Source organism: Melanerpes formicivorus, unplaced genomic scaffold (genome assembly GCF_026170545.1).
Source record: "Melanerpes formicivorus ecotype bairdi unplaced genomic scaffold, bMelFor1.0.p_v2 SCAF_22, whole genome shotgun sequence".
In the NCBI taxonomy this organism is placed as follows: Eukaryota; Metazoa; Chordata; class Aves; order Piciformes; family Picidae; genus Melanerpes; species Melanerpes formicivorus.
In genome coordinates, this window is record NW_027142374.1 from 6,226,383 (window position 1) to 6,254,229 (window position 27,847).

The 27,847-nt window shown below is 44.7% G+C and overlaps 1 protein-coding gene across 2 annotated transcripts; it reads right to left on the reverse strand.

Annotated features, from left to right (window-relative positions):
* Window positions 1-438: 438 nt before the first annotated feature.
* Window positions 439-27,458, reverse strand: ZDHHC15 (zinc finger DHHC-type palmitoyltransferase 15). Of its 2 annotated transcripts, none has more exons than XM_068151982.1 (12): window positions 27,313-27,458; window positions 23,531-23,557; window positions 20,926-21,020; window positions 19,319-19,439; window positions 17,755-17,824; window positions 17,426-17,458; window positions 16,249-16,369; window positions 15,065-15,197; window positions 13,842-13,968; window positions 12,782-12,891; window positions 7,562-7,643; window positions 439-6,494 (listed from the first exon to the last, which is right to left on the reverse strand). In XM_068151982.1, exons 1-11 carry the CDS (start codon window positions 27,428-27,430, stop codon window positions 7,600-7,602), a joined length of 999 nt encoding a protein of 332 aa, XP_068008083.1. In that variant the 5' UTR covers window positions 27,431-27,458; the 3' UTR covers window positions 439-6,494; window positions 7,562-7,599. The 2 variants fall into 2 exon arrangements, with proteins under 2 accessions (XP_068008083.1, XP_068008084.1); XM_068151983.1 differs by having other exon boundaries at window positions 439-6,506.
* Window positions 27,459-27,847: the final 389 nt, after the last annotated feature.

Consider the following 27,847-nt stretch of genomic DNA (forward strand, 5'->3'; position numbering starts at 1 on the left):
TTGTCACAAGTCAAGTGTTTCATAGTCAAGAGATGTGGGCTGCCCCAAGCAGCACCTTGGAAGGGAAGGGGCACAAATTCCAACATAAGAAGTTCCATCTAAACATGAATGGGTTTAAGGGTGACTGCACTGGAATAGGCTGCCCAGAATGGTGGTGGAGTCCCATCTCTGGAGACATTCACATCCTGCCTGGACATGGTCCTGTGTGACCTCTAGGTGAACCTACCTTGACGGGTGTTGAACGTGATGGATCTCCAAAGGTCCCTTCCAACCCCTGCCATTCTGTGATTCTCTTAGTCACTCCTGGTTTGGGCACAGAAAGAACCTTCCCACCTTGAAACAGTAATTTCAACTAAGGTTGTGTTCTCTCTCTTCTAGAGGGAGAACATTGAGCCTGAGCATAGGCCAAGGCAGAGAAATAACCATTCACAAATGGAATCAATTAGCCAAAAATGGGTTTAATACAGTCCTGGCCTGCAGTACAGGCTTCCAGTATAAACCATGATAGAAAATGACAAAGCAGAAGGTACAGGATTTTGAGCTGTAGAAACCATACAAACACTGGGAAAACACTACTGAAAGGTACACAAAGCATTCAGAATACAGTCAGAATATTCTGTTTGTGGGACAGTAGAAACAAGTACCCAAAGCTTTTCTAAAAACACATTTGATATCAAAAGTCTCAGTGCTGGCAGCAGCATTAAACTCCTGAACCTAACTAAACACCAGTTAGCTCTACTGGTTATGTGTAAAGCAGCTGAGTCCTGACAGCTCAGTACAGTGGGATTTCTGTTACTGTTTCCAGTGGGTTCGCAATTGCTGGCAGAGCTCTCCCTGCTAAGATAAGGTGCTAGGGTGGGTTGGAGTGCAGAGAGCTCTCAGCCAATGGAGGGGAGGTAGTGTGTTGGATCCCAAACGGCTCCTGATTTGGTATCCTGCTCCATCCAGGTCTTCCTGCCTGGTCACAACACCAGTGAGTGGAACCCACATGCTTTACTTGGAAGCAAAGTCAAAAGCTCCTGGTGCTGTATTCTAACACAGAGATAAGTCTGCCATTATCTGATCCTGAGAGTTTATCAAGTGTTATCCGAGGGATCCATTCTCACAACAAACGGAGTCACATTGCGATGGAAAACTGCTGGACAGATAGAATAATCTGTAAGATAAACCAACCTTTTCTGGTTTATGTTACTAGCAGAAGGGAAGCTGTTAGAAGCTCCCTGCTCCAACACCACAGTCTGGAATTACTCTGGAGTAGGTCCTGCCTGGACCACCAGTAAGTACAGCAGAATCTACACATTCATGTGATTCTGCAGAAGAGGAATTGCCTACATGTGGAAGAAATACAGCACAACTGGTTCCATCTACCTCCTCATGCAGCTTAGTCATAAAAGCCATACCTCTTCCTCCTTAAGGCAGGTCACCTCTACACCAGCCCAGCTGGTTCATGGCATCATTAGATCAGAGAGGGAAACTGTTTCTCTCCTACACATCCTAGAAGCTCCTGGATCCTCCAGAAAAAGGCAGGCAATAAAATAAGTACACCAACACTGTCAGGAATCCATGGGATTTTCATTTGTTACTCAGGGCAGTGCTGATCTGAGGAGGTGCAGCACACCCTGTCCTCAGAGGACAGGGCTTTTGTTTGTCTCCAGGCTTCCCATGGGATTTAGTCCAAGGTTTAGCTGGAGAAATGTTCAAGTCTAGTAAGTGCTGAAAGAGCAGGAATGCCTTCAGGTACAATACTCACATTACATGAGCTGTCTGGTACCAGCCCTTGGTACAAACAGGCATTTCTTTGTGAGCACAGTTCGAATGGCAGCAAAGATGATCCCTTTGTCCTTTTTGTTGGATTTTTGGTTGGTTTTTTTTGTTTCCTCCTCACCATAACTTCTACTTTTCTTTAATAGCAGTGGCTGTCACTTGCTGGAGTTCTACAAATGCTGCTGTAAATCTTAGAACCTCACACCAAAAATAAAGGTTTTGAGCAGCATAAACCAGGCTCATGTCTGAAATGTAAACGTACATTTTATTTCACAAGGTTTACATTCCCAGCTCAGGGTAGAAAAGGAAGAAACAAGGATTTTAGGGAAGAGAAAAGCAGTGCAGGAAGTTTTGGAGCCCACTGCTCAGAGCAAAGCAAGGTGAGGTGGAAAGATGAGAATTACAAACTGACAAACACTAAAATAATTGAGTGGCACAACCGGTTAAAATGACAGCCACTCACCCTCAGAGTATCCACAAAGCCAGCACAGCAGCTGGAAGCTGATGGGATTTACACTCTATATTCAGGAGAAAGGGGGAAGACTCTCAAAGGGGGACAGGAAAAGGACAAGAATAAAACTGTATGACTGGGTATGATATCAATGGTAGCTGCCAGGACAGGACATGAAGCATTAAGCAGGAGGAGTAGGTGGTGATGCCACACCTGGCTCTGCTGCCAGGCTGTTGGACAGACCACTCCTCAGGAAACAAGCCCCTCTGCAATGGAGTAGCTGTAGTGAGGGGTTCAGAATGAGTTTGCATTTCCAAGTGTTCTGTAACAGAACAGGAGCTGACAGAGTTAGAAAATCACCAGTAAACCCAAGTCATTTTCAAGTACTATGGATCAGTTTCAAAAACGTGTACCAAAAGAGTCACTGCAATGGAAATGTGACCCTTGAGGATCAGTACCCGAGGTCAGAGCACCTCCTTACCCTGCCAGCTCGCCACAGCTCTGCAAACAGGAAATCTCTTCTGCTGGAACGAGGACTACACAGGAGGTAGTTGGTCCCTGAACACATCTCAGCACATCACTTGTTAAATCTAACTGAAGAAGAACAGGTAAATGTGTTTTTTTTTCTCTCCCCCCACACTTTACATTCATATTATATTACAGACTTTATGCATCAGGTTGGGTAACTAAGACTAAGTTGTGCTTTCATCCACACCAGCACCCAGAATGAAAACCCTACAGCTAGTAGAGATCTCTGGTTTATTCCAGGAAAGAAACATTCATTGCTCTGGTGCTGTTAGGAAGCTCCCTGGTCCTTGTCAGTGACAGTACACGACCTGCAGTAGGTACAGCCTACTGAAAACATTCAGTACTGAGTCCTGCTCAAGGGAATCTACCCCAAACCACACTACCAATTCAGCAAGAGACAAAACAAAACAGCAGTGCAGTGATAGAAGTCAAAATTTCCTGGACAGGGTTCTCTGGCCAAGGAGAGGACTACTGCAGAACTATCCATAAAAACATCAATATGATGTTCCCGCTGTTCATTTGTTTGTTAAGGAGAGCAGTGTACCTGAATGTCAATGGGAGAGCAGGGGATGCGGTGAGGAGGGACTATTAGTGGTTAGTTATTTGTGGGTCCAGGGATGAGACACTGGCAGGTTTCACAGTAGAGTCCAGCAAGAGCCTTGGTGCTTTCACACAATGACACCCACCTGGAAAAGCTGCTGACAGCGGAGAAAGTCCTCACTGCAGGAAGGACATAGAAAGTATTTGTAAAGTGCTGAAACACGAGCAACCAACAGGCCAGAGGCAAGGAAGAGCTTGCTGTACTGGGGCTGAACTCGGTCTTCTGTGCCCTGATTTAATTGTCCTCTGAATACAGGTGCTTCTGCACCTCAAGCTCTACTGGCAGCATGGGATGCACTCAGGACAAGCTGTTTCTGACCGTGAGCTGAGAACCACTTCTGCTTTATTCTGTAGCACAGATCTAATGCTAAGCTACAGCAAACAGCCCCTTAGATGGGGTTGGAACAGTTGCCTTCCTGGTTCCACACCACACCAAGAGCTTAATGAGCACTAGAGCCACAAAAATCACCATCAGAACTGAGAGCCTCAGCAGTTTACCAGGTTTCTTTGGGCAAAAGTTTTCACAGCACCTGGCTAGGTAGAGACTGACAGTAAGAGTCCTGAGGCAGCAAATCCCAGTGGGAATATTTACACTGCTCCTGGGTGCACAGGTTGCTCAGAAGCATAGTACACCGATGCCAGGCAGTATGGGAAACAGACTGAACTGGAAGCTCAGGTCAGCTCCCAGAGCTACAGTATCATTGGTGTTATTGAGACTTGGTGGAACAAGTCACATGGCTGGAGTGCTAGGATAGGGGGCACAGGCAGGGCAGGTGAAGTGGAGGTACATCAGGAGAGGTTTGACTGTTCAGCCCTTGCAGTGAGTAATGATGTGGTGCAGAGCCTCTGGGGGATGGAAAACAAAGGAGATGTAGTCAAGAGCTATTTGTGTGTTAAAAAAGCTACCCACACTGCCGAATACTTTATCTTCTTTGTTACCTGCAGCAGTGACTGCAAACAGCTGGAGTCATTTCTATTTTGCAGTGCATATTCAACAGGACTTTCTGCATCCTGCTCTTATCACAGTCTTTGTACATCAATTTTCTCAGAAGCAAAGGAAAAAAAGTCACTTGACAGAGCAAATAGCAGTCCAGCTTTAAAACCATGGGTGGCAGGGAATACAGTCAAAACGACTCTTTTAGACTGCCCAGATCTCTAGTTAACAGCCTTTTTGAAGGCAAAAAGTACTAACTGAAAACTCTACTCTCCTTAGTAGCCATCTGCAATGATGTTTGTGACCTCACCAAAGAGAGTTTCAAAAGGCACAAAGAGCACCCCTGCTGGTGCCAAGTTCCTGTACACTACCTATTGTGTTTAGCTGCCATCTTTCTCTCCTGAAATATCACCTCCCAGACCAGCTTTTGCTGGAACTGAGGTGATTCACTCTCCTACTATTTTTCATCAAACACCACTTGAGGTCCACCACAAGCTTTATATCAGAAATGCAGGTTTAGGCTGAAAGAAGAAAGAGTTTCAGCACTCAACAGCCATTTGATGACAAAACCACCCAGGGCTGTGGTTGAAGTGGCAGAAGCAGGAAAATTCAGAGTCCAGTACAGCTCAGAGGAGAAGAGAGAGTAACCTGCACTCAGCCTGAGAGAGCCCACCCTGACTCCCAACAGCTAAACCTCAGCTATGACATTCTACAGCAGTTGCTATCAGCTCTGTGCCAAACTAGAGGCTGAGATATAAAATACCTGTCTACAGTGTTACACCAGGTAATTGAAGTCTACTCTTCTGGACAGAAAGATCTCTACAAGCCTCTCTGCAGTCTCACAAAGACATTTCCACACAGCAAACAGAAGAAACAATGGGGTTAGTAGGTAGGCAAGGCCTTAGATACTTATCAGGTAATTCCTCAGGACATGCACTACTGCTTCTGTATCACTGTCAACATAAACACGCTGATCAACACAAAACCAGGATAGAAAATGGTAAGAAGTGATCTTAAAACACAGAATACTTTCAGCATGCATCTAATTCAAACGTGAACAATGGAGTTGCCAGGTCTGGATCATGCAGGTAAAAAAAGACTCGGGTCTGGAAAAATGGGTGTCGTCCTGACAGCAGATTCTCCCGTGCAGTGCACAGAATAAACCAAGTGAAACACTGCTCAGGCTGTGAATGGAGCAAAATTAAACAAAAATCTGATCACCTTCTAGTGATGGAAACCCTTTAACCCCCCGGTGAGTACAATCAGTTAAGAAGAAGTCAGAATGAATTCAGTACATCCACTGTCTCTTCAGCAGTACAGGACTAAAATTACCTTTGTGGAGGGTAAACTCCAAACACTGCTGCTGGAGCTAAACTTTCAGTGCACGTTTCCAGTTGCAGTGTTCCAGATCTTCCTTTGTGGGTCCATAACCACAGATTTCCATCAAACAGGAGCGAGGCAATAACTTTAGCCCCAGGAACCAATGCAAACTGCACTGTCTGCAGTTCCCCTTTGCATTTTATGTGCTTGCAGGTAGGGCAGGGCTTAAAGGGCACTAAAAGATTATTACACCCTCCTAAAAAAACCTGTACAAAATCTATGGCCACAATATTCTTGTATCTTGACACTGGCACCATGAGTATTTTGTTGTCACACATGGCTGCACGTGTCCATGTGCACCTACAGCACCTTTTCTTTCCACACACTTAGCTCCAACTATCGAGTGAGTGTCAGATTTGGTGGGCCTGTCTCTCACTGAGCTGAACTGACTCAGGACAGAACTCTAAAGGTGTTAGCAAATGCCACTTGTCAGAGAAGGTTGGAGGATCAGTCCCCCAGTAAATAACATCCTCAGGAATATTATGGCTTGGAAGAATTTCAAGAACTTGAGTCCCTGATGTTTGCAAATTGAAAAGGCCTTTGGAAATGCACTCGCATCAATAGTCTTACCTACCTGGAATATAAAATATATATCATTTATAAAATAAACAGAGCAGGCCAAAGAAGCTTGGCCAGATCAATCACTCTATAAAACTGTTCTGTTCACTCTGTAACTTATAAAGCCTTGAAACATCTGGACAGCAGGAATTCTGGAGAAGCACTCTAGAATGCAGATTCCAATCAGGTCACACTTCATGATGGTTTCTCATCTTGAAGAACCACTTGTTTGCTGCCCCTCAGAACTGAAGTCCATGCCAAGAGAAGGGACACTGCTTCCTGAGAGGGAAACTGAAAGTTATATAAAGAAAAAAGTGCAGCAGGTTTTTCTTAGTAGAAGAAAATGGAATCACATTTACAATATGCAGAGGGCCCATTTATAGCAGTCTCAAGCTGCTCTGTTTGGTGTGTGGATTACAGTGCTCTGCCACACAACACCCACAGAAAACAACGGGGCAAATTCCATCTGACATCCCACCTCCTCCAAGTGGGGCAGCAGAGGAGGCTCCTTCGCTCTAGGTCAGCTACACTCCACTGTGATAATGTTTCACGGAGCCTGAAGGGGGGGGGGATTCAGACTGCAGCTTGCTGCAGCAGGGTGTGTCCAGGACAGCTCCCTGTGGTTAGTTCTGAATCTGAAACTGTTCAGCCCCTGTGGTTAATTCTGAAGTTAGAACAGATTACAGATATTCTGATAGCAGCATCTTCCACAAACTGGATCATCTGTTGTTGTACTCAAGTTTCTCCAGGGTGAAAAATGAATAGGTAAGGAAGTAGCAGTACAAGTGGGCAGTACAAGTGACTTCCATTTATTCATAACTGCAACTCGGCTGTTCTCAGCCTCTGCTTCTTTAAATCGTGCCTGCACCTGCCCACACCTTCCATCAATCCCTGAGCAAATTTCTGATCTTGTATTGTACCAGTCAGTGGCAAGAGTTGTTCCTGCCACATTTACCAGAGGAGCTGCAGGGTTTGTACCCTCCCTACAAACAGTACCTTTGGCTTCTGTGTCAACTGCATCAACATCCAGCCCAGGGCTACTGCATAGCCACTGCTGAATTTTGGATTACCTTAAACAAAATATTTCAGGACAAGATGTAGAAATCTTGGTGAAATGATACCATGCAGAGATGCACCACCCCAGTATTCTGGTGAGTACTCTGCCCTTTGGTGGGCTCAGACTGCTCTCCCAGCTGCCCTGCTCCAGAGCCAGCATTACAGGTCTGCACACCACAGCCTTCAGCATGCTCTGCATGAGCACTGTGCACCACTGAAGTCAAACCCTGCCCAGCCTTGCCTACCTACTTCTCTGCAGAGTAGCTGCTCTGAAGGTAATGCAAAAATACCTTTCCAAACAGGCTTTACACCGCTGCAGTTCAAGCTGCTATGTCTCCTTTTCTATGGCAAGGGATGAAGCTTCACCAGCATCTGCACAACAAAGTAGTTAGAGATAAGTACATATGGCTTTCCACTCAGAAATATTTTTCACTAAGCAACAAAAACAGACAACCACTTGTCTGAGGCAACTGAACAGCAGGTTTTAAACTGAGGCGACTGTACTGACTTCCTCTATTTCATAGCTGTGTCACAAGCTTTAAAGCCACAAAGACAAATAAAGATCTTTCCTTTTCAGTGGAACATTTCAGGCCTTTCTGGCCTGAAATTATATTGGTTTACTTCTGCTGTCTGAGAAGGAATCTGAAGTGCTCAGAGCGCTTAATTTGCTGAGGTCTTACAAAAAAACAAACCAAAACACAACCAACCAACCCCCCCCCCACAACACAAAACAAAAAAAACACCCCTAAACCAAAACCCACCAAAACCAAGCAGTGGGAGAAAACAAGGAAGAGTGAAACGTCATTTGTGCTTACAACACAGGCTCCTAAAGCCCTTCTGTTGGATGGGAGTGAGGGTCCCAAAGCTTAATGAATCAGGAAACCATCCTCCCTGAATACTGTTGGGTTAATTCAGTATGCTCTGAATACTGTTGGGCAGAAATGCATGGTAATACATCTCATGAACTCACAGCAAGCTTACTCCCAAACATTTTCACTTGCAAAGTAAACCCAACACTTTCCTATGAAGGCACAGTTTCTGCCCAAATCTTGGAAAACTGAAAGCTATGGAGGCCAAACAGCACAGGAATTTCTACTTTAAACCTATGGAGAGTGGTAGAGGCAACTGTGCTTGTTCCAGCTGAAGAAGAGGAAGCTCCAGGTCAATCTACCAGCAGTCTACAACTACATGGAGACTGTTTAAAATGGCAGCTGGCCTGAAAGCAGCTCATACCTCAGATTCAATGGGAACAGCAAGCTGCTGATACCAGGCAACAGCTGTTTGCTCTGTAAAGTTGTACTAATACAGTAACTAACACCCAAGAAACTCAAGTGCTATGCATAAATCTATCTTCAAACCTGCCTGAGAGACAGGAAGGTTATAGAATCATAGGAACCGTGTCCCTAAAATCAGGCTGTATTTATCCCCACTTGCAAAACATCATGAAGGGAAACACACTGCTCTAGGAAAAAACAAACCAACAATCTATGGCAGCTATAGGAACGAGATCAAGCTCCCCAGTTCACACTGCTACAGTTGTTCCTGTGCCTGCCCAACCCAGGATTTCAAATCTGTGTTGCTCTGTAGCCACCTTACACTGATCTCACACAGGACAGTTTTAAGATGGAGAGCTCATTGTAAGAGATGACTCAAGAGCAGCATCAAAAATCATTCAGCCACAGAACCTTCTTTAATTCTCTCCAAATGAATTTTTCTCTGTAAAAGAAAAACAAAGAGCAAACACCTTCCCCTTACCACTCAACAACAGACACAATGAGTACATCTGCCTGGGCTTCCTATTCCCTTGCTCTGGATGAAAAGCAGCCCTGCTATTTCCATTCTCAGGTTATTTTCATAGTTAGTAGCACAGACATCCATTTTACCATGCCAAATCTAATCCACTTACTGAGATGGGAAGTTCCAGAGAACAGCCCTTTATTCTTCATCCCTTCAGGAAAGCACAATCTGAATGTCCAAGGGAATGGATTAAAAGAATACATCAGTCCTGCTGGCTCTGGGCCATTAGTCTCACTGAAATTTCACTACCAACAGAACGTCTTTTTTCATCTAACTGATTCAGCAGCTGCAAGTCTGATCCACATGCAGACCCAGACTGGTTTGGCTGAATATATTTACCAACTAATTTAGTCCAACTGACACAGATTCCTGCACAGCTACCCTCCACCACTGCCAAACTGATTATAAGGCAGCCGTTGATGCAGGGTTTAGCACTGCTTGTACTTAATCTTTTCCTCTCAGACACAGTGTAACCATTTATATCAACCTTTATGTACCTATATATATCTATGCATATCTGTCATTACTTATGAAATGAATAGAATAGAATTAACCAGGTTGGAAGAGACCTTTGAGATCACTGAGTCCAACCTATCATCCAACACTATCTAATCAACTAAACCATGGCACCAAGCAACCCATGCAGTCTCTTCCTAAACACCTCCAGGGATGGTGACTCCACCACCTCCCCGGGCAGCACATTCCAATGGCCAATCACTCTTTCTATGAAGAACTTCTTCCTCACCTCCAGCCTAAACCTCCCCTAGCACAGCTTGAGACTGCGTCCTCTTGTTCTGGTGCTGCTTGCCTGGGAGAAGAGACCAACCCCCACCTGGCTACAACCTCCCTTCAGGGAGTTGTAGAGAGCAAGAAGGTCTCCCCTGAGCCTCCTCTTCTCCAGGCTAAGCAACCCCAGCTCCCTCAGCCTCTCCTCACAGGGCTGTGCTCCAAACCCCTCCCCAGCTTTGTTGCCCTTCTCTGGACACCTTCCAGCAAGTCAACATCCTTCCTAAACTGAGGGGCCCAGACCTGGACACATTACTCAAGGCGTGGCCTAACCAGTACTGAGAACAGGGGCACAATGACTTCCCTGCTCCTGCTGGCCATGTTATTCCTGATACAGGCCAGGATGCCATTGGCCTTCTTGGCCACCTGGGCACACTGCTGGCTCATGTTCAGCCTACTATCAACCACTACCCCCAGGTCCCTCTCTACCTGGCCACTCTCCAGCCACTCTGACCCCAGCCTGTAGCACTGCATGGGGTTGTTGTGGCCAATGTGTAGAACTCAGCACTTGGATGTGTTGAATCTCATGCCCTTGGACTCTGCCCATCTGTCCAGCCTGTCAAGGTCCCTCTGCAGAGCTCTCTTTCTCTCTAACAGATCAACTCCTGCACCCAGCTTGGTGTCATCTGCAAATTTACTGATGAAGGACTCAATCCCCTCATCCAGATCATCAATAAAGATATTGAAGAGCATGGGGCCCAGCACTGATCCATGAGGGACACCACTAGTGAGTGGCTGCCAGCTGGATGTGGCACCATTCACCACCACTCTCTGGGCTCAGCCCTCCAGCCAGTTCCTAACCCAGAGCAGAGTGTTGCTGTCCAAGCCATGAGCTGACAGCTTGGCCAGGAGTTTGCTGTGGGGGAGATGCAGACCCAGTCTTTTGTCTGAGTTTTCCAACCTGGCCAATACCCAGCTGCACTGTCCAAGCAATCTCTGCTCACTTCTGACATCTGAAGAGCTTTTTCACTTTTTCCAGGGACAGAAATTCAATCCCTGCAGTCACCACAGATGACTTCTCCACTCAAAGGACTGCTAAGCCAAATTAGCTGATATTTCAGGACATGAAGCTACTTTAATTAGGCTCCTACTGATTGAATTTAAATTCAGATCACAAGCCTTCAGACACCTGAAGCTTCATCACAAGAAGAGAGACATCACCATCTACCTGTTGCTCCAGATAGGCTGCTTTCTGCTGGAAGGTGTCACTTCATACAGGTGACAAATATTTAAAGGTGAGAACAATTTGGGAGAGATTTGATTCACACTGAAGCCTTTTGTCTGAGTTTAAATGAAACAATTGAACTAATAAATCCATCAAAGAGATGAGATATTGCTCCAAGTGGCTGTCCTGTCCCAGGCTCCACAAGACAGAGAGTGCAGGCATTCACAGCACTGACACAGCCATGACCAACATGTCAGATACATTCTAGAAGAGTTCTTTCAAAACCCTTCTAAACTGTCATCATGGGATTGGGGGTAGCTCTCTGGCTAGACAGATTAAACAGCTGCCTGTGAATAAGGGAGGAGCACTGATGAACCAAAAAACAATTAAAATCAAGTTATTAACTTGCAGCAAGTGTTTCCAGTCCCTAGCTAAGAAATGACACAAAAGGTGCCCTACAAAAGCCTTAGCAAGGCCAGGATTAGGGGGGAAAAATAAATCCAGCCAGAAAGGGCACACTTGAACATCCATATCACAGAAAGAAAGGACAACCCTGGGTAGAAGGTGATTGAGGAGATGGTCTGTCCACCCCTGGGACCTTGACAAAGCTACTTCATCTCCTTGCTTTCAGCTGGGCTTGTCCTCTCCTCAGTCCCCTTAAGTGTTCATCTCCACCAGCAGCCACATGTGAGCTGATTTTTGCAGCTGTGGTGGTTCAAGATGCTCAGCTTGATGCAGACACAGCATAGCTGGAGTGGAAGCAAACACTGAAATAATGCAGCTGGGCACAGTAACTTTACAGAGAAACATTTCATCAAGCTCCTCATTTTTTTTTCAAATGTCATTTATTTTATAAGCACTATAAATTGTGAGGCTTCATATGAACTCCAGAGTCTGGGGTCTGATCTGGGCAAAAGTCCTCTCACTGTCACATGTTTTCATACTTAAGAATTTATTTTCTTTATTGACAGGATTTATGCTTTGTGAAAGTTGGAAGGAGTCCTGATTCCTTGCTACAGGAGTTATTTCCAGCATCCCAGACAATACACAGACATGCCAGATTTTGTTATTCTTAAGGTCAATTTGTGTTACCTTTTAACTGCCAAAATGTATTGAACAAAGCAGGAGGAAAAGGCAGTTTCTAACACACAAATACAAACTAACTAAAGTAGTTAATCTGAAGAAAAGCTGAAATAAGCCTCTTCAGTCCTAGCAACTAGGTCCTGAAAAGCCTATTTTCCTAGCAGTGTGGCTCTCTGTGTGTTTTTGCTCCATCCGCTAATTAAAGTAACCTGAGAATTAATTAACACTTTCACCATTCCTTAAGGGGAGAAGAGTGAGATGATCACACTTCTTGTAAAAACAACCTGTGGATGGTGTCCTTGATCAACAGGAAAAAAGTATCAGCCCCTATTTAACTTATTGACAAGATTTCTGAGCCCTCAAACACAGTGACTGGGGTCTCTGAGATGAACCCTGAGATTCTGATACATGCTGTATTCTCCAGAGAGCAAAGGTTGGAGGTAAATATGCAAGGAGAAAAAAAGAAATAATCAAATTTGCAGTTCATTTACTTGCAAGTAGAAAGCTTCTGAGGTAGAGTTGAGTCCAAAGTAGGGTTTTTTTTTTAGTCTGTGTTCATTAATCAAATCTGAGCTGCCCAAGACTTAGCCAAGACAATTTCTTATGTGATTAGCTCTTGTAATCCATCCCTTACCCATTGCAGGTCAGAGCACAACTAATTTCCTTAACACTACCTTACCATGAGGCTCTTCATCTATTCCATCATCTTCCCACTGCTCTTCATTAGCTAGGAGAGGATTCTGAGCTTCACACAAAGATCTCATTGGGAAAAAGTGTCCATCACCCTGGCTACATGGAAAAAGGCAGAGAGACACACTTGTAAAAGCAGCAAGTGACTCGAAAGAGGGACAATTTCTACACATTTTAGCTGCTAAGTTTTCTGTTGCTGATATTTCCTGTGTTCACTACAAATTATTTTTAAGTTTGGAAAAATACTGTGGTTTTTTTTTTTTTTGTGGCAGGTCAGACCCAATTTCACTAGCAAGCAGCTTTGGTGCTCAATTCAATCCTATAGTCTGGGATTAAGAAATTTTTAGCAGAACTTGTATGTGCCTAACTGCACCAAGTAACTAGGATACAGAGAAAAAGAAAACCAAGCAATCCCAAGAACAAACCAACCAACAAAACACCACCTTCCCCCCACCAAAAAAATATCATATATTAACTTCTGGACACCTGGAAGTGAGCAGGGAACTAAAGAAAATATTATGAAGAAGGAGGAATTTATCCCACAGGTATAAATTTTACCCATTTGTGCCATTCGTTCTTCAGGGCAGAAATTCTCCTGTGTTTGAATGACAGCCAGCAGAAACTGGCTCCAATCTCAGTTAGATGTTACTGGAAGGCAAATCAAACAGCCACTTTCCTGTGACCTAACCCTCTACAGGAAATGGAGAAAACTCTCCCAAGTCTGTTGCTAAACCATGTCCCTTGGCATCACATCTCTGCCTCTTTTAAACACCTCCAGGGATGATGATTCAACCACGCCCCTGGGGAGCCTGTTCCAGTGTTTGAGAACCCTTTCAGGGAAGACATTTCTTCTAATATCCAACCTAAACCTCCCCTGGTGCATTTTCTCTTGCCCTGTCTCACTTGTTACTATGGAGAACCGATGCACAGCAGTAGCCAGCCAAGCCACACCACAAGGGGTGAAACCCATGAGGCTGAAGCAGACAAGCAGAAGTCAGTCCTTTCAGATAATTGTATTTGCTTTTAGCGCTGACTTGATTATTACTTACCTGGAGGCAATAGGTAGTAACCAGAGCTTTTTTTCTTCTCCAAACACTTGCTGAAGATTCTTTACAAAGCCAAGATTGAATCCATTTTTATCTGGGCCATTCTGAAACACTGGAGCTGAGAAAGCCTCTACACAATTTCAGTGGAAAAAAAGTGAAAATCAATGCCAAACACTGTGAAACAGGGCTGTGTACGCTGCAGCGATCTGAAGACAGCATGGTTAACAGGTTGTGAACTGCCTTCACAATGATTCAAAGCTTGAGAACCATAGATTTTTATTCTGCAAGACTCTAAAAGACTTTGAAACTGAAGGTGGGAATTTGGTCTTGCCACTGAACATAATGGAACAGTCCAAGTGAACTACAAATGGCTTCATTAATCTAGAGAACAGAGTTGAAAGATCTTTGCCTGAAACTTGTTGAAATTCTAAGTTAAGAAATCTGCAGAATTAGCAGGTTGGTCTTCAATGCGTATTTCAGAAGTGGCACTGGAGGTTTAAATTGCCTCATTCACTAATGAGATAATGAACAAGCATTAGGAACAAACATGCAAATAGACCCTCTGTTATGGTGAGACATAAAATTAAGAGGAGAAAGGGGAGGAGAACCTGGAGTGCACTAGAGACAATCTGATCTACCTTGTAAGCTGCTGCAGAGGTCTGATCTTTTGGAATACATGAGCTTCAGTGCTTCATGAAATGAGCTTTGAAGTTAAAAGCTATACAGTCAGAATATTTGCTCAAACTCTTGTTTGTGTTTTGTTACAAAACATTATCCAAAAGCCTTTAAAAATTGAACAACATTTATCTAAGGAAAGACAGAGAAACAACTTGGCAGAATCACACTGTTGCAGACCTTCATTTAATTTGGTTTAAAGTCACAACTTCTTTGCCTTTCTCAAGGGACACTGCTTATCCCACCCCTACTGCCTGTTTTAGGGTTCATTCCAGCATGAACACACAGTACCATTACTCTTTTCACAGCCTTACCTTGTTAAAATTGGTCTTTTACACTGAAAGGCTCTCATTTCCCTAACAGAGCTTTTGTCCCACAAGCTAACAAACAGAGCTAATCTGAAGCGACAAATTTCTGCAGTTTTGTGTCAAGACCTTAAATCTTCCTCCCCTCACAAGCCAGCAGGAATGTATAGAAGAAGAGCACATACACATTTTTCTTTCTTTTTCTCCTCTTGTTTTACTTAGAGAAGCAAGACACAAGAGCCTTACCTAAAGTAGATCTGTTTCTGCTGACAAGCCAGCAATGGTAGCCAAACAGAAACATCAGGCTTACAAAGAACATGACCGCCACAAAGAGAAGGAAAAGGACATGAAACTTGGACCGTCCATTTGTCAGTTCACCCTGGAAAGAAAAGCAACAGAACAAGTGATAGAACAAATCAACACAGAGAGGAAAAAGATGCTCTGAAACTCCTATCTGGAGTTCTCAAACTTGCAGAGACAAGAAATGACCAGGTTCATTTCCCCTCCTGTACCCAAAGCAGAAATAATGGGGGGTTGCTACTAACTTGCTGTGTGTAACAGAGCCAGGACAGATACAGCTCCCACCTGGGCACAAGAAACATGCTTGATGCCCACTGGTAAATAGGCAAGCACAAGCTCTTGAAGCCTTGTTTGTGTTCTGCTGAGTTTCCTGTCCATAGGGTAAAATTCTGCACCCCTTGCAGTACAAAATCTGCCAAGAAAACCTGGTCTTCATAGCTATGGCAATTGGGGAACTGAGCAGAGATGGTTTGAATAGTTGAACAGCCAAGCAGGACCTTACAAACAGGAAAAATACGGATTTCCTTCTATAGTAGAAGAGTCAAGAGCCAGAGAGCCTTCTAAGTGTGATCTGCAGAGAGGCTGTGGGGACCTCTGGGTGAAAATAATTATCTCTCAGCCTGTGCTCATCCCATACATGCAGCCACAGAGCTCAGGTCTCTGGACCAAAGGCCAGTCTCTTACTGGAGCTGTCAGCTGGCATTGCTTGCATCTGAATGACAATCGATGGCTAAGTACGAAGCAGACTTCATTCCAGTTGATTATAAACTGAGAAAGGAGTCACATGGGGCTAGAAAATGAACATGGGGTGTTGATACTGTTGAGCAAGGATGTAGAGATCAATGTCAGGATGTTCTGCTCTGATATCAAAGACTGAGCTACACACATGCAAACACAAGAACTGGAGGAGGATGTAACTTCTTTCCCATAAGCTAACTCTACAGTTTGAAATTCCTGACATCTATTGGCTTCTGCCTTGGTGCATTTCAGACCTATCTCAAGAACAGGCACAGAAATCAGCTTACAGAAGAAATCTGACTCTCCCCTGGCTGAAAGCAAAAAGTACCAAGAGTGACTAAACCCCCATAGACTCCCAGGATAGGAAACAGCAACCAGATTACTCAACTTACTGTCCAGTACTTAATGAAATACTTGAAGACTGTTGCAGCAATATACAAGCAATACAATAAAGAATAGGCTAAGAACAGCAGAAAGAATTTGTAGTTAGAAAATCCAATGCAGTTGTTCACCCTGGAGAACAAAAGCAAAGTTGAAGTCAGGAGATGCACCACACACCCGTGTAACACAAAGAGCACAATAATTATTTGGGGGCTTTCTGAAGCCTCTTGTGTTTACAGCACGATTTTCTCAATAAAGAGCTCCCCGTAGTGGTCAAAACGAAACGCAGCTGAAGCCTCTGCTTTTCACTTGGCTTCTGGCTAACTCAAAGGACAGCTGATCTTTTGGGAATCTGTTCTGAAGTTGGTACCACTGGTGAACATCACAGGGGCAGGCTCCCGCTCATGGCTCTTCCTTGTCTGCACAACCAGATCTGGGCTTTCTGGGTTACTTTGCTCGTTTGCAAATCTCAGGAGCCAGACTCAGCACTGCTTGGTTGGTTCTGCACAAAGCTAATGACCCCAAATTTGATTAGAATTCTCCATGCCCAAGACAGCCCTAGAATGCAGCAAGAGAATGTGGAAACAGAGCAGGTTTTTGTCTCAAACTCAGGTTGGCTAAACCCTCTGTACTTTGGGATTACCAGGGAGGTTCAGGCGGGGAAATGTTTGTGTGGCTTCTGATTCCTGCCATCTTCCTTTCCTCTGAAAAGAGGAGGAGTTTAAGATATGTAGTGGCAGCAAATGAAGTGTGAGGCTTAATTACTCCATGCATCACTCTCCACAACCCCTCTCTGAGCATGCAGAGGTGACAGGCACCACTTCAGAAACAATCTGCATGCAGATATAATTACAGAAAGCAACCTCCAACTGCACCCCAAAACAGTTCTACACCCAAAATTAAAGGCCCTTTAAAATGTGAGCAACAGTCAGAGAGTGAACTAGCAAGTGGGAGTTAAATCCTATAGCCAGAACATCATTTGTACACATAGCCTGTGGAACAAAAAGGAAGGATCTGCCTTACCAAATACCCAACATTTCAGGCCATTTTAAGGTGTCATTATTTAATGTTTCCCACATAAGGAGGTGCATAGTGTAACATAACAGGGGTGTGCAGACACTAGGCTGAGGGGAAATGCATTTAAATAGCTTCTTTTCAGAGGGCTACAAACCAGTCTCTAGGACATACCATGGACAGTGGTGATCCATTTTTAGAACACATCTGCAAAAGGACAAAAAGGAAAGCAGATCAGTGAATGGTGAACCAGAGAGGTCTCAATGGGTGCACAATTCCTAGCTACTTCAGGCTGAAAGAAGTGCAGACGTGGGATTGCAAACACCTCAGGGTCACAAACAGCAGAAGCTGATGCTGTCACACATGACCATATACTGTGACTGCAGCTGGAACAGAGGCACTTGGGTACCTTTGTGTATGAAAAGACATAGGAAGGAACAGCCCCTTCACATAACTTAGTGGTGACCATTTTCACTTCAGTGAAAACCAACCCAGTAACTTACATGGCACAAACGGAGCAGTGGTGGCAACGATCAGGTTTTATTAGCTGGCATCTATCACAGAATCGAATCCCTGAAATTAGAGACACATGAATACCAAACAACAGAAAAGTGTTCTTTTTTTCACATGTTAGTTAATATTCTGCTAATTTCCTAGCTATTCATATTCTTTCCTCTATCACTTCAAAAGATGAGAGTGTTTGCAGCTGATTTTTGCTGCCAGGTCATAATCAGATAAGCAACGCTCATCATCCTCCTGGAGACTTGCAGATGTGAGGAATAATCCTCAGTGCAGAGCACACAACAGCTTAAAAGTGGTAAAATTATACACTTCCCTCTGGCTTCCACATGTGCTCAGACTGTACACAGACCCCCTTTTGATAACTGCCTCTATAGCAGTTCTTTACTTCAGAACCCTTTGTCCTGTCTGGCAGGAATAAGCAGGTCAGAACCTCTAATCTGAGTAGGGATTTCTTCCCAGCTTTGAGAGGAGTGCAGTACTCAGTTAATCACAGAGCAAGGTTCAGAAATCTGGTCACAGAATTAGGTTCTGCATCTCAGACTGGACTCCATTTGCAGTAAAACTAACTACAGATTTTTCATTTTATGACTGTTACTAAATGCAGACAACATAAGTAGGCTTTTGAACTGTAAACAGCCTGTAAAGGGTAACATACTGCTTCTCAAAAGCAGCACCTGGCACTCCACTGAAGATGAACAGAAGGGTTCAAGGCGGTTTATTTTTTGTTGTTTTCCCAAACCCAAGACCTGGCAGAAAAGGCATTAAAAGCATAGAGTCATATTATTATTTGAGTTGGAAAAGACCTCTAAGATCATTGAGTCCAGCTGTCAAACTAACACCACCATGGCCATTAAACCATGTCCCAAAGTGCCATGTCCACACATTTCTTGAACACCTCTGGAGACAGTGACTTTACCACCTCCCTGGACAGCCTGTTCCGCTCTTTCAGGAAGGAAATTTTTCCTCATCTCTAACCTGAATCTCCCCTGGCAAAATTTCAGGCCACTCCTTTCAGGGAGTCGTAGAGAGCAGTGAGGTCTCCCCCAAGTCTCCTTTTGTTCAGACTAAACAACCCCAGTTAGCCCAGCTGCTCCTCACAAGACCTCTTGTCCAGACCCTTCACCAGCTTCATTGCTCTTATCTAGACACACTCCAGCCTCTCAACGTCCTTCTTGGAGTGAGGAGCCCAAAACTGAACCCAGGATTTGAGATGTGGCCTCACCAGTGCCAAGCACAGGGACATAATCACTTCCCTGGTCCAGCTGGTCACACACTATTCCTGAACCCAACCAGGATGCTGGTGGCCTTCTTGGCCACCTGGGCACGCATTGACTCACACTCAGACAGTTGTCAACCAGCACCTCCAGGTCTTTTTGTGCTGGGCATTTTCCAGCCACTCTGTCCCCATCCTGGAGTGTTCATGGGGTTGTTGTGACCCAAGTGCAGAACCCGGCACTTAGCTTTGTCACTCAGTGCATGCAGTGGCATTAGGAACTGGGCTGCCAGCACGTGCTCAGTAAGCTTTAGAGAAGCTGCTCAGCTGACCTCCACTCCCGGTTCTGGTGTACACAGGCAGCTTCCTTGCAATCTCAGCGAGAATTTGCCTCTGCACCTCTGGCCTTTCTTCATTTTCATAGCGCTCCTGGTCAGCATAGGAGATGTGGTACTAGAAGCAGAAGTCATGAAAGGGTAGCATGAGGGTAGCAAAGATCATACTTCAAATACAGGCAAGTTTGGAAATGTTTTTGCTTCCCCCTTCTGCTAATGAGAGCAATCTAATGTGAAAATGTGTTTGTCAAGACAGAGATATCAAGTGCTGGAGAGCCAGAATTCTGGTATGTCAGGAAGAAGTGCTAAAGTGAAATTAAGATCACAAACCAACAGAACTAAATTGCTACTACTGCTGTCCTAGATTACCCTTTTTCACTAAAAATTACTAACCACAAAAGAACACTTAAAGCCCTTCCCTTGTGAGCAAGAACCTGTTCCCAGACACAGTTTTGTACTTCTACAACTGGGATTAGTTGTTATTTATAAATCTACATTCTGTAATTAGGATCAGATTATGGCCATGTACATCTGGAGTGCCACATAAACATCATCCTCGTTCTGCTGCTTCAAACACCATGTTTTATTAGCATTTCATGAAGAGGTAAAACAAAATGCAACATGAACCAGTATATGTTTAGCAGAAAAAGAACTAAAACAAATGTCTGCTTCTAACTGTCCTGTGCTCAACCATTAAGACATACACCTGACATAAGTCTCATGAATTACATTTTAATTATTTATTTTTGTCACAGTGAACCCCAGGTTCTCTTTACCAGGGTATACTACATTTTTCTTCCATGGTGCTGCTGATCAGGGAGTACAAAGACTGGAGCGACTGATACACCCAGCACCAAACCCAAAGCCACACACTGTGCCCATGGTCACAGTCCTCACTGCCATAGACATGTGACATCAGAATCTCACCAGGTTTGAAGGAAAAATATTTTTTTATCCCTCCCTGTCACAAGAAAGAGTCTGACAAGTGAAGTAAACTTCACCACTACATGAGCCCTGTTTGAGACAACAAAGGGCTCCCGGCAGAGCAGGCAATGCTGGGTGTTGGTGAAACAGTGAATGTTCACACATGCACCACAACAATCTGGCTCACAAGCCCAAGAAACCATCACCATCACAAATGAACCTGTTCCTCCTGCACTCCATGAGGAGTGAAAACCAAAACGGAGGGTCCTTACGCAGGAGACTCCAGCAAGGCCACGTTACAGAAGGCCCTCAGGATTTGGTTTGAAACTAGTCAAATGCTTAGAGATCAATGACCCCACTATAAATATGGAAGTTAATAACCATCAGTCCTGTTATTTTCAACACAAACAATCCTATCAGATCCTGAAACACTTGAAAAGGCAGCCTTAAAGGCTACCACCACCTCTAATTCAAAGCATTCAACCACTTAAACTTTTTGGGGAGTTAAAGAATTCCCCGAATGGTAAATTATTCCAATTTTAGGGACAACTCTGAGTCACCTTCCATCTGTTTAGGAAATCACATTAGATGTGCAGATGAACTAAATTGAAGGATTTTTTAGTTCTCATCAGCATTCCTGCTTTTGTTCTGCAATGAATGAGAAGTGCTTGAACTCTTACCTTTTTGCCTGGCTGCACTGGGAGAGTGAAAATGGACTTCCAATATGTCCACACAAAGAGTACAAACAGAATATGGAATATTACAAGATAGGCCACTGAAAAAAAAAAAGGAAGCAAAAGCAGAGCAATGACTTGTTAAGCAAAAGTTTCACAATGGGTATAATTTCCATCTTTCACAACAATAACCAAAAAAATAATCAAGGAATAAAGAAAGCTTTACAGTACCAACCACTATTGCAATATGGCCACACCTTATGGTGACAGACTCAGTAGAATTTCAGAGATCCATGGCTGCAGTTAGGGTTTACCTTCTCAAGCCTCCCCTTCTACCCCTAAATCTGATTCCATGGGTGAGGAAGAACACAGCCATAAGAGACTTCATCTAGAGGGCAGGGGACACCCCTGTATCACTGTGAATGACAGGATTCCTGTCTCTTCCCCATATCTCAGGCACAGACAAAGCAGAACTGGCTAGTGCTAAGCAGCAAGAAGGCTGATACTGCAGCATTGCAGCACCTCCAGATTTTGGGTTCAGCAGGTACTAAATGCATGTAGAATCATAATGCTGATCATCAGTGTACTGTCCACCAGTGCAAGGCTTTCTTCACCGCTTGTGAGAGCTGAGGGAATTAACATGCTCTAGCAGAGCCTTGCATCACCACAAAAAAAATCACATCTCTTTGATTTGCCAGAGTTGATACAGTATCACAGATCAGGAAAATACCTCTCAAATTGAGCAAAAGAGGTCTTGTGATTACTGAAAAAGAAATGTAATCCACTAGACACAGCATTGTCACAGGAGATCCAGCCTGCGTCCAAGTAATCTTATTTCAAGACAAACTTTATCTCAAAGCCTTCAGGCATGAGTAGGCACACTGAGGTTCAGAAAGCCAAAAGATACTGTCCCTCAGCTACACAAACCATCTGATTGTTAGCTCTTTAACACTCCACTCACTAAGGCATCAAAGACTTGCAAGACATTTTTATTTAACACACTATTTAATAACAACAACTTCATATTTCCTGTTTTAAGCTTCAAAGTCTAGCAAGCTAAGATTAAAGCAATTGCTACTCGTGGAAAGTTCTAAAATCCAAGCAATTCCTAATTTCTCAAGCAAGATTGACCCTATGAACCTGTAATTGTCACTTTGGGGTCCCCAGTTCAAGAGAGATAAGGAACCACTGAAGAGGGTCTTGGAGCATTTCTGTGAGGAGGAGAGGCTAAGAGACCTGGGGCTGTGAACCTGGAGAAGGGCAGCCTGAGAGGGGATCTGATCAGTGCTCTGAATATTTAAAAAGCAGGGTGCAAGAGGATGGGGCCAGACTCTTCTCAGTGGTGCCCAGAAGGTGGGGAATACTGAAATAGCCACTAACCCCTTACTCTTAGAATGTCACTGTGGCCTCCAACAATATCTCAGTAGAAACAGCCTCATGAACTGACCCTGCTGCACTGCCTGGCTTGCTCTGCAACCCCACCTACTGCATCTGGGGCCTCAGAACAACATCTGTCAGTCTGGGCTACCACTGAATCTGAGAAGAGCTCAAGTCAGGTAATGATGAGACAGAAACTTACTTGTGGTAGTAACTGAAAGCCAATGTTACCACTCAATGTATGGTTAGTGGTCAAGAGAACAAAGAAAGAAAAAAATGTATTGCAAAAGCCTCCCTACAAAAATCCTTAAAATTGCTTTCATTGGAAGACCAAAAGACAACAGTGAAAAAATCTAGATGGGCCAGATAACAGAACTAGTCTGTTCAGCTTGTCAAATCAGCTCTGAAAACATAAAACAGAAAGGGGGAAAGGGGGTGTGTGGGTGTACACAGACAGAGATTTTTCTGAAAGGGTAAAAGGCATCGAAGCCTTTTCATCTACTTCTGCTCACACTTTGACTAAACACAGCCATTTCCCAGTACATCCTGAAGTTACAGCATGTCCAACCACGCACACTGTACTTCATGAATGTGCAGGTACAGGGAGCAGACACTAAAAGAGTTCAAAACAACTGATGGAAATTATTGTTGCTATTTTAACTAGAAGAGTTGTGAATCCCTGTAGACAAGGACAGAAACAGAATGGTTTGGGTTGGAAGGGACCTTAAAGACCATCTAGTTCCAACCCCTCTGCCATGGGCAGGGACACCTCCCACTAGACCAGGTTGCTCAAGGCCCCATCCAGCCTGGCTTTGAACACCTCCAGGCTTGGAGGCTCTACAACTTTCGTGGCAGCCTGTTCCAGTGCCTCACCACCCTCACAGGGAAGATTTTCCTCCTAATGTCTAATCTAAATCCATCTTCTTCCAGTTTGAAGCCATTATCCCTCAGCCCGTTATCCCACGCCTTTCTTAAAAGTCCCTCTCCAGCTCTCCTGTAGCCCACTTCAAACACTGGAAGGCTGCTCTAAGGTCTGTCTTCTCCAGGCTGAACAACCCCAACTCTCTCAGCCTGTCTTCTTCAAAGGAGAGGTGCTCCAGCCTTCTGATAATGTTCATGACCTCCTCTGGACCTCCTCTAACAATTCCACGTTTTTCTTGTGTTCAAAGCTCCAGAGCTGGACACAGCACTCTGGTGAGGTCTCAATGCCAAGTAGTAAAGTGAATGTACATACCTTTTTCCACTGGGTTGCTCAGAGTCACTGAAAAATAAAAGAACATGTGTCTGCAAAGCAAATCAGATTCCCAGAAAACTTTGTGACACATAACATTTCTATTTGAAACACAGCCATTTGGGGAAACAAAATTCAAGTTCAACAGACAGAAAGAGAGCCCAGAGTCTAGCCAAACCCAAAGCATCCATAACAACTCCTTGTTCGCTCACGCAAATGCTACCCTCATCAGGATGCTCAGTATCTGTTACTTATGCTGTAGTTTCCCTTGTTGAAAAATGCATTTTGTAGATTAGTACATCAGAACTAGGACAGAAAGAACCCACAGGTGACAGTGATGTGACAAGATTACCAGGGCTCCTCTAGCAACTCTCCAAGCAGCATCTCTACACACGAACTCATAAGCAGGTACTCAGAGCCTGCCTTGTGCTAGTCTCTAGGAGGTCCTGATCACAGTAAGCAAAGCCCCAACACATCTCTGCAGCAGTATAAATAACAAATCACAAATTGCCTCAGGTTTGGCCTAGTCAGCAACAAAGGATAGGCTGTAATGGCTCAATTATTTTTACTCTTCCTACTAGGAGAGATTTTGCAACCCATCCTTCCTTTACCACAACCACTGGAACAGTCCATACTAATAGACCCACTTAGAGCAAGCAGCAAAGGGAACATTGCTCAATGTCTACTTCAAAGACTTATTTGAAAATCCATCCACTCTTTTAAAGGTCATCCTCCAAGTTTAACAGAAAAGATAAGGCATTTTTCTTTAACTGAAAAGGGAGCAGTTCTGCGACACCTTGCCAGAATACTGCTTGGAAGACAACCAGTGATCATGGAATGGGAGCCCCTTGTATCGAGTCCATAGCCTTGAATCTCATGGTTGCAACTGGAATGTGCTGCTCCCCAGAGGAACAGAGGAATGAAAGGAAACTAGTGGGCACAGATCATCTCCTAGAGGCACAGCAATCTTACAAAAATAAGATTACTTCCTTCCAGCCTACAGCCAGTGCCTGGAAAGAGACTACTCCTCAAGACTCATTCCATCATCATAATCGAATAACAAACTTGGAGAATGCAAATCACAGTAGGAACTGAAGGGCTTTTACTCAGGAAAGCAGCTTTTCTTAAAACCAAGCCAGCAAACCATTTTGATCTGCAAGCTCTAAGATACTCAACAATGTAAGTAAAAAAAAAAGAAAAGAAAGAAGGAAAGAAAAAGAGACCAAAAAATTTGCTGTGTCTCTATGCACTCATTTTAGAGGAGTAAAAACTTCTGGGAAACCTTTAGTTTTGCCTTTGGTTTGCTGCAAATCAAACTCTGAAGAGCACATCAGCTTTTCACAAAGCTGGTTCCCTCCTGAAGTACATGTTGCACTTGTGGCCTTTCTAAGGATTTTCATGCAAGATCAAATTCCTAAATAAATATAAAAACAAACCCAAAAGGTTTACTGCAGGACACTGGACCATTGTTCTCACTGTGGCAGCAACCACTAATCACACATGGAATCAGAGCCCTTCTCCAGTATGTCTTGTTGGCCATACAATCACTGAGAGTTTGAAACCCAGCGAGATGTCTCTAGGACATCACCTCCATGCTACTTTCAGTCCTCACCAGCCTTCACAATTAAAGATGAAAAATCAAGAATCCAAAAAGCACATCTACTATTTATATGCTTGTAACAGCTGAAATGGCAACCCCAAAAAATGGCATGGAAGCCCCCCCCCCCAAAAGAAACTGAGACATGAAGCTTTGCTGTGTTAGGCTATGTTAGAAATCTGGGAGAGAGGGAACATCCTGAGAGTTGGTTTTCAAGTAACTGCATATACCAACAGCTCATGTTCAAACTTTAAAATAATTAATTTAGTCATTTCAATTCCCATATAGATAACCTCCTCCACACACAAACAAAACACATAGGAGAGAAAGATGGGGGAAAAAAACAACACCCAGATGGGTGTGGGCAAAGGAGCGATTTTAAGCTGCAATTCTAGGCAGTGAGATGAGCTCCTGCAAGTTTAACACCAGCATTTGCAGAACAGCACAGAGCAAATGCAAACCCCACTTAAACCAGTAATGTCTTCTCTAATAGCTGCACTGACACTTGGAATGAACCAGTATAAAGTATCACTGAATCTGCACAGGGCTACACCAAAGCATATCGCAAAAGACTGACAGTATTTCAGGAAAACTCTCCACATTTTTTGACACGTGGTCTAATCGACAGCTACATGCACCTAGGAGATACCATTCCATGTGAATTCTTGAAAGAAACAGCCCACAATCTCAGAGCTGGCACAAAATGTTGTGAAGTATTTAAGGGTTTTGCCTGGCTGCCAATTCAAACAGATCAAAGAAGCTGCATTTGCATTTTGGTTCTCTTTGAGAAAAAAGAAAAAACAAAACAACCAACCAAAAAAAACCCAACCAAACAAAAAAAACCCCAAAAAACACCCTCCCCCCAACAAAGCACAGCAAACCAAACACCCCCCCGCAACCCAACAACAACCACCAAAACCCAGCACAAAACAAAAACCCAAACAACAAACCAGTAAGTCTTACTCTGCATAGCAACCCTAACAAAATCTGATCTGATTTGCTGTGGAGTACCAGAAGGTAGCTCTTCACAGATACATCTTAAACTGAGAACTCTGGTTTACCCTGTCCTGAAGAAGAAGAGCCACAGACTCTTCCTCAGAATGTCACAACTCCAAGCTACCAGCTTTTCTCTCTGCCTTCACCAGATCTTATCTTCCTTTCTTCTAGTGACAGGCTATTGTCCTAACACTAAACCAGAACACAACAAACGAGAAAGTTTGCAACTTACTACCCAGTTAAATTATTCAAGTAACTACACAATTGCCAGGCAGTACCAAAAATTCCCTTTCTAAAGTATAGGGCTTTCTATGCTGCTTTAACAAGTTGACTCATGAGCGTGCTTTAATGTAACATTGGTTTTTTTGTGGCTTTTAAAATCCTTTCCAGAAGATAAAAGTGTGACTGCAACTCAGGGCTTGCACTAATTTTGGTTACTGATTTAACCAGAAATCACATCTGAGCGTTACCACATGGCACCAGTACGGACTTTCACTGGGATATAGCGATTCCCATCTCCGCAAACATCACTTCCCCAGCTGACAGGCAGGCATACAATGCACAGACTCATAACTGAGAACCCACATCATGGAGCCAAGCCAGCTAGGACACCAATCCTATGGAGATAAAAAAGGCCAGCACGCCGTAAAATTCCCACTAATTAACCCCCTCATGGGCTTAGTTTCCAATGTGCTTCTTCACATCCACCTGGTCACTTTAGGGTGCGCCTGCTGCAGTGCCAGGCCTGGATAGAGCAGGAGGAAACATTTGCCAGCTGAAAGTCATGATCTGGGTGCGGCCTCGCCGGGCCAGGTACAGGCAGCACCTGAAGGAGCCCGCCCAGCCACAGCAAGACTGGCACCAACAGCTCTTCCTCCAGCACCCACAGAGGGGAAGGACAAGGAGAACAAGAGCTGCCCAGCCCACGCAGATGTGCAGGGGTGCTTCTGTGCGCCGCGGGCACCGTGCCTGGCTGTCCCGCCCCGCCAGCCGGGACTCTGCCCTCGGGACCCTCACAGAACAACGCCGGGCACCGCTGTCCCCCAGGAAAGGCTCTCGCGGGGCGTCCCGGCCCACAGCTCCCGAGGCAGCGCCGGTGCTGAGGCTAATACCCGGGCGGAACAGGGCCCCACTCCCCCTCCCCTCACGCCCCCTCCCGCCACGCCGCTCCCAGCACTGTAGGAGCTCTCACCCAGACACAGCTCACAGACGTAGGCGTAGTAGGACCAGAGAACGACGAGAGTGATGATGAGGACGGGAAGCCAGGCGAACGCCCGCTGACAGCACCGCAGCCCCCGCGACAGAGCCATCTTTCACCTCAGCCCGGCCGCATCTGCCATCGTCTGCCTGAGGCTGGGCGGCGGCAGTCGGCGCTCGGCTGAGCGGCCTGTCGGGCAGCAGTGGGGCGGGGCTGAGAGGCGCGGGGCAGCACGGGCAGGGCGCCACCTGCCGGGGTGGCGGTGAAAGGCTGCGGGGCTGCTCCGGGGCCAATCCTGGCCTCGACCCTACTAGAGAGGTCACAGGCCCATTCTGAAGCTCCAGTCTAACCCATGGCACGGCGCAGCTGTGGAAAGCTGCTGCAGGCCTTGGGTTAGGCACTTCTGAATCTATATGTGCCCCCTCTGTGGTCATGGTGGCACTGCTATGGTCCCACCAGAGCACTTCTAGGAGTGGAGGACAAAGTCATCGGGTCCCTTGCCACCACCTCTTCATTAAGCAGAACAGGC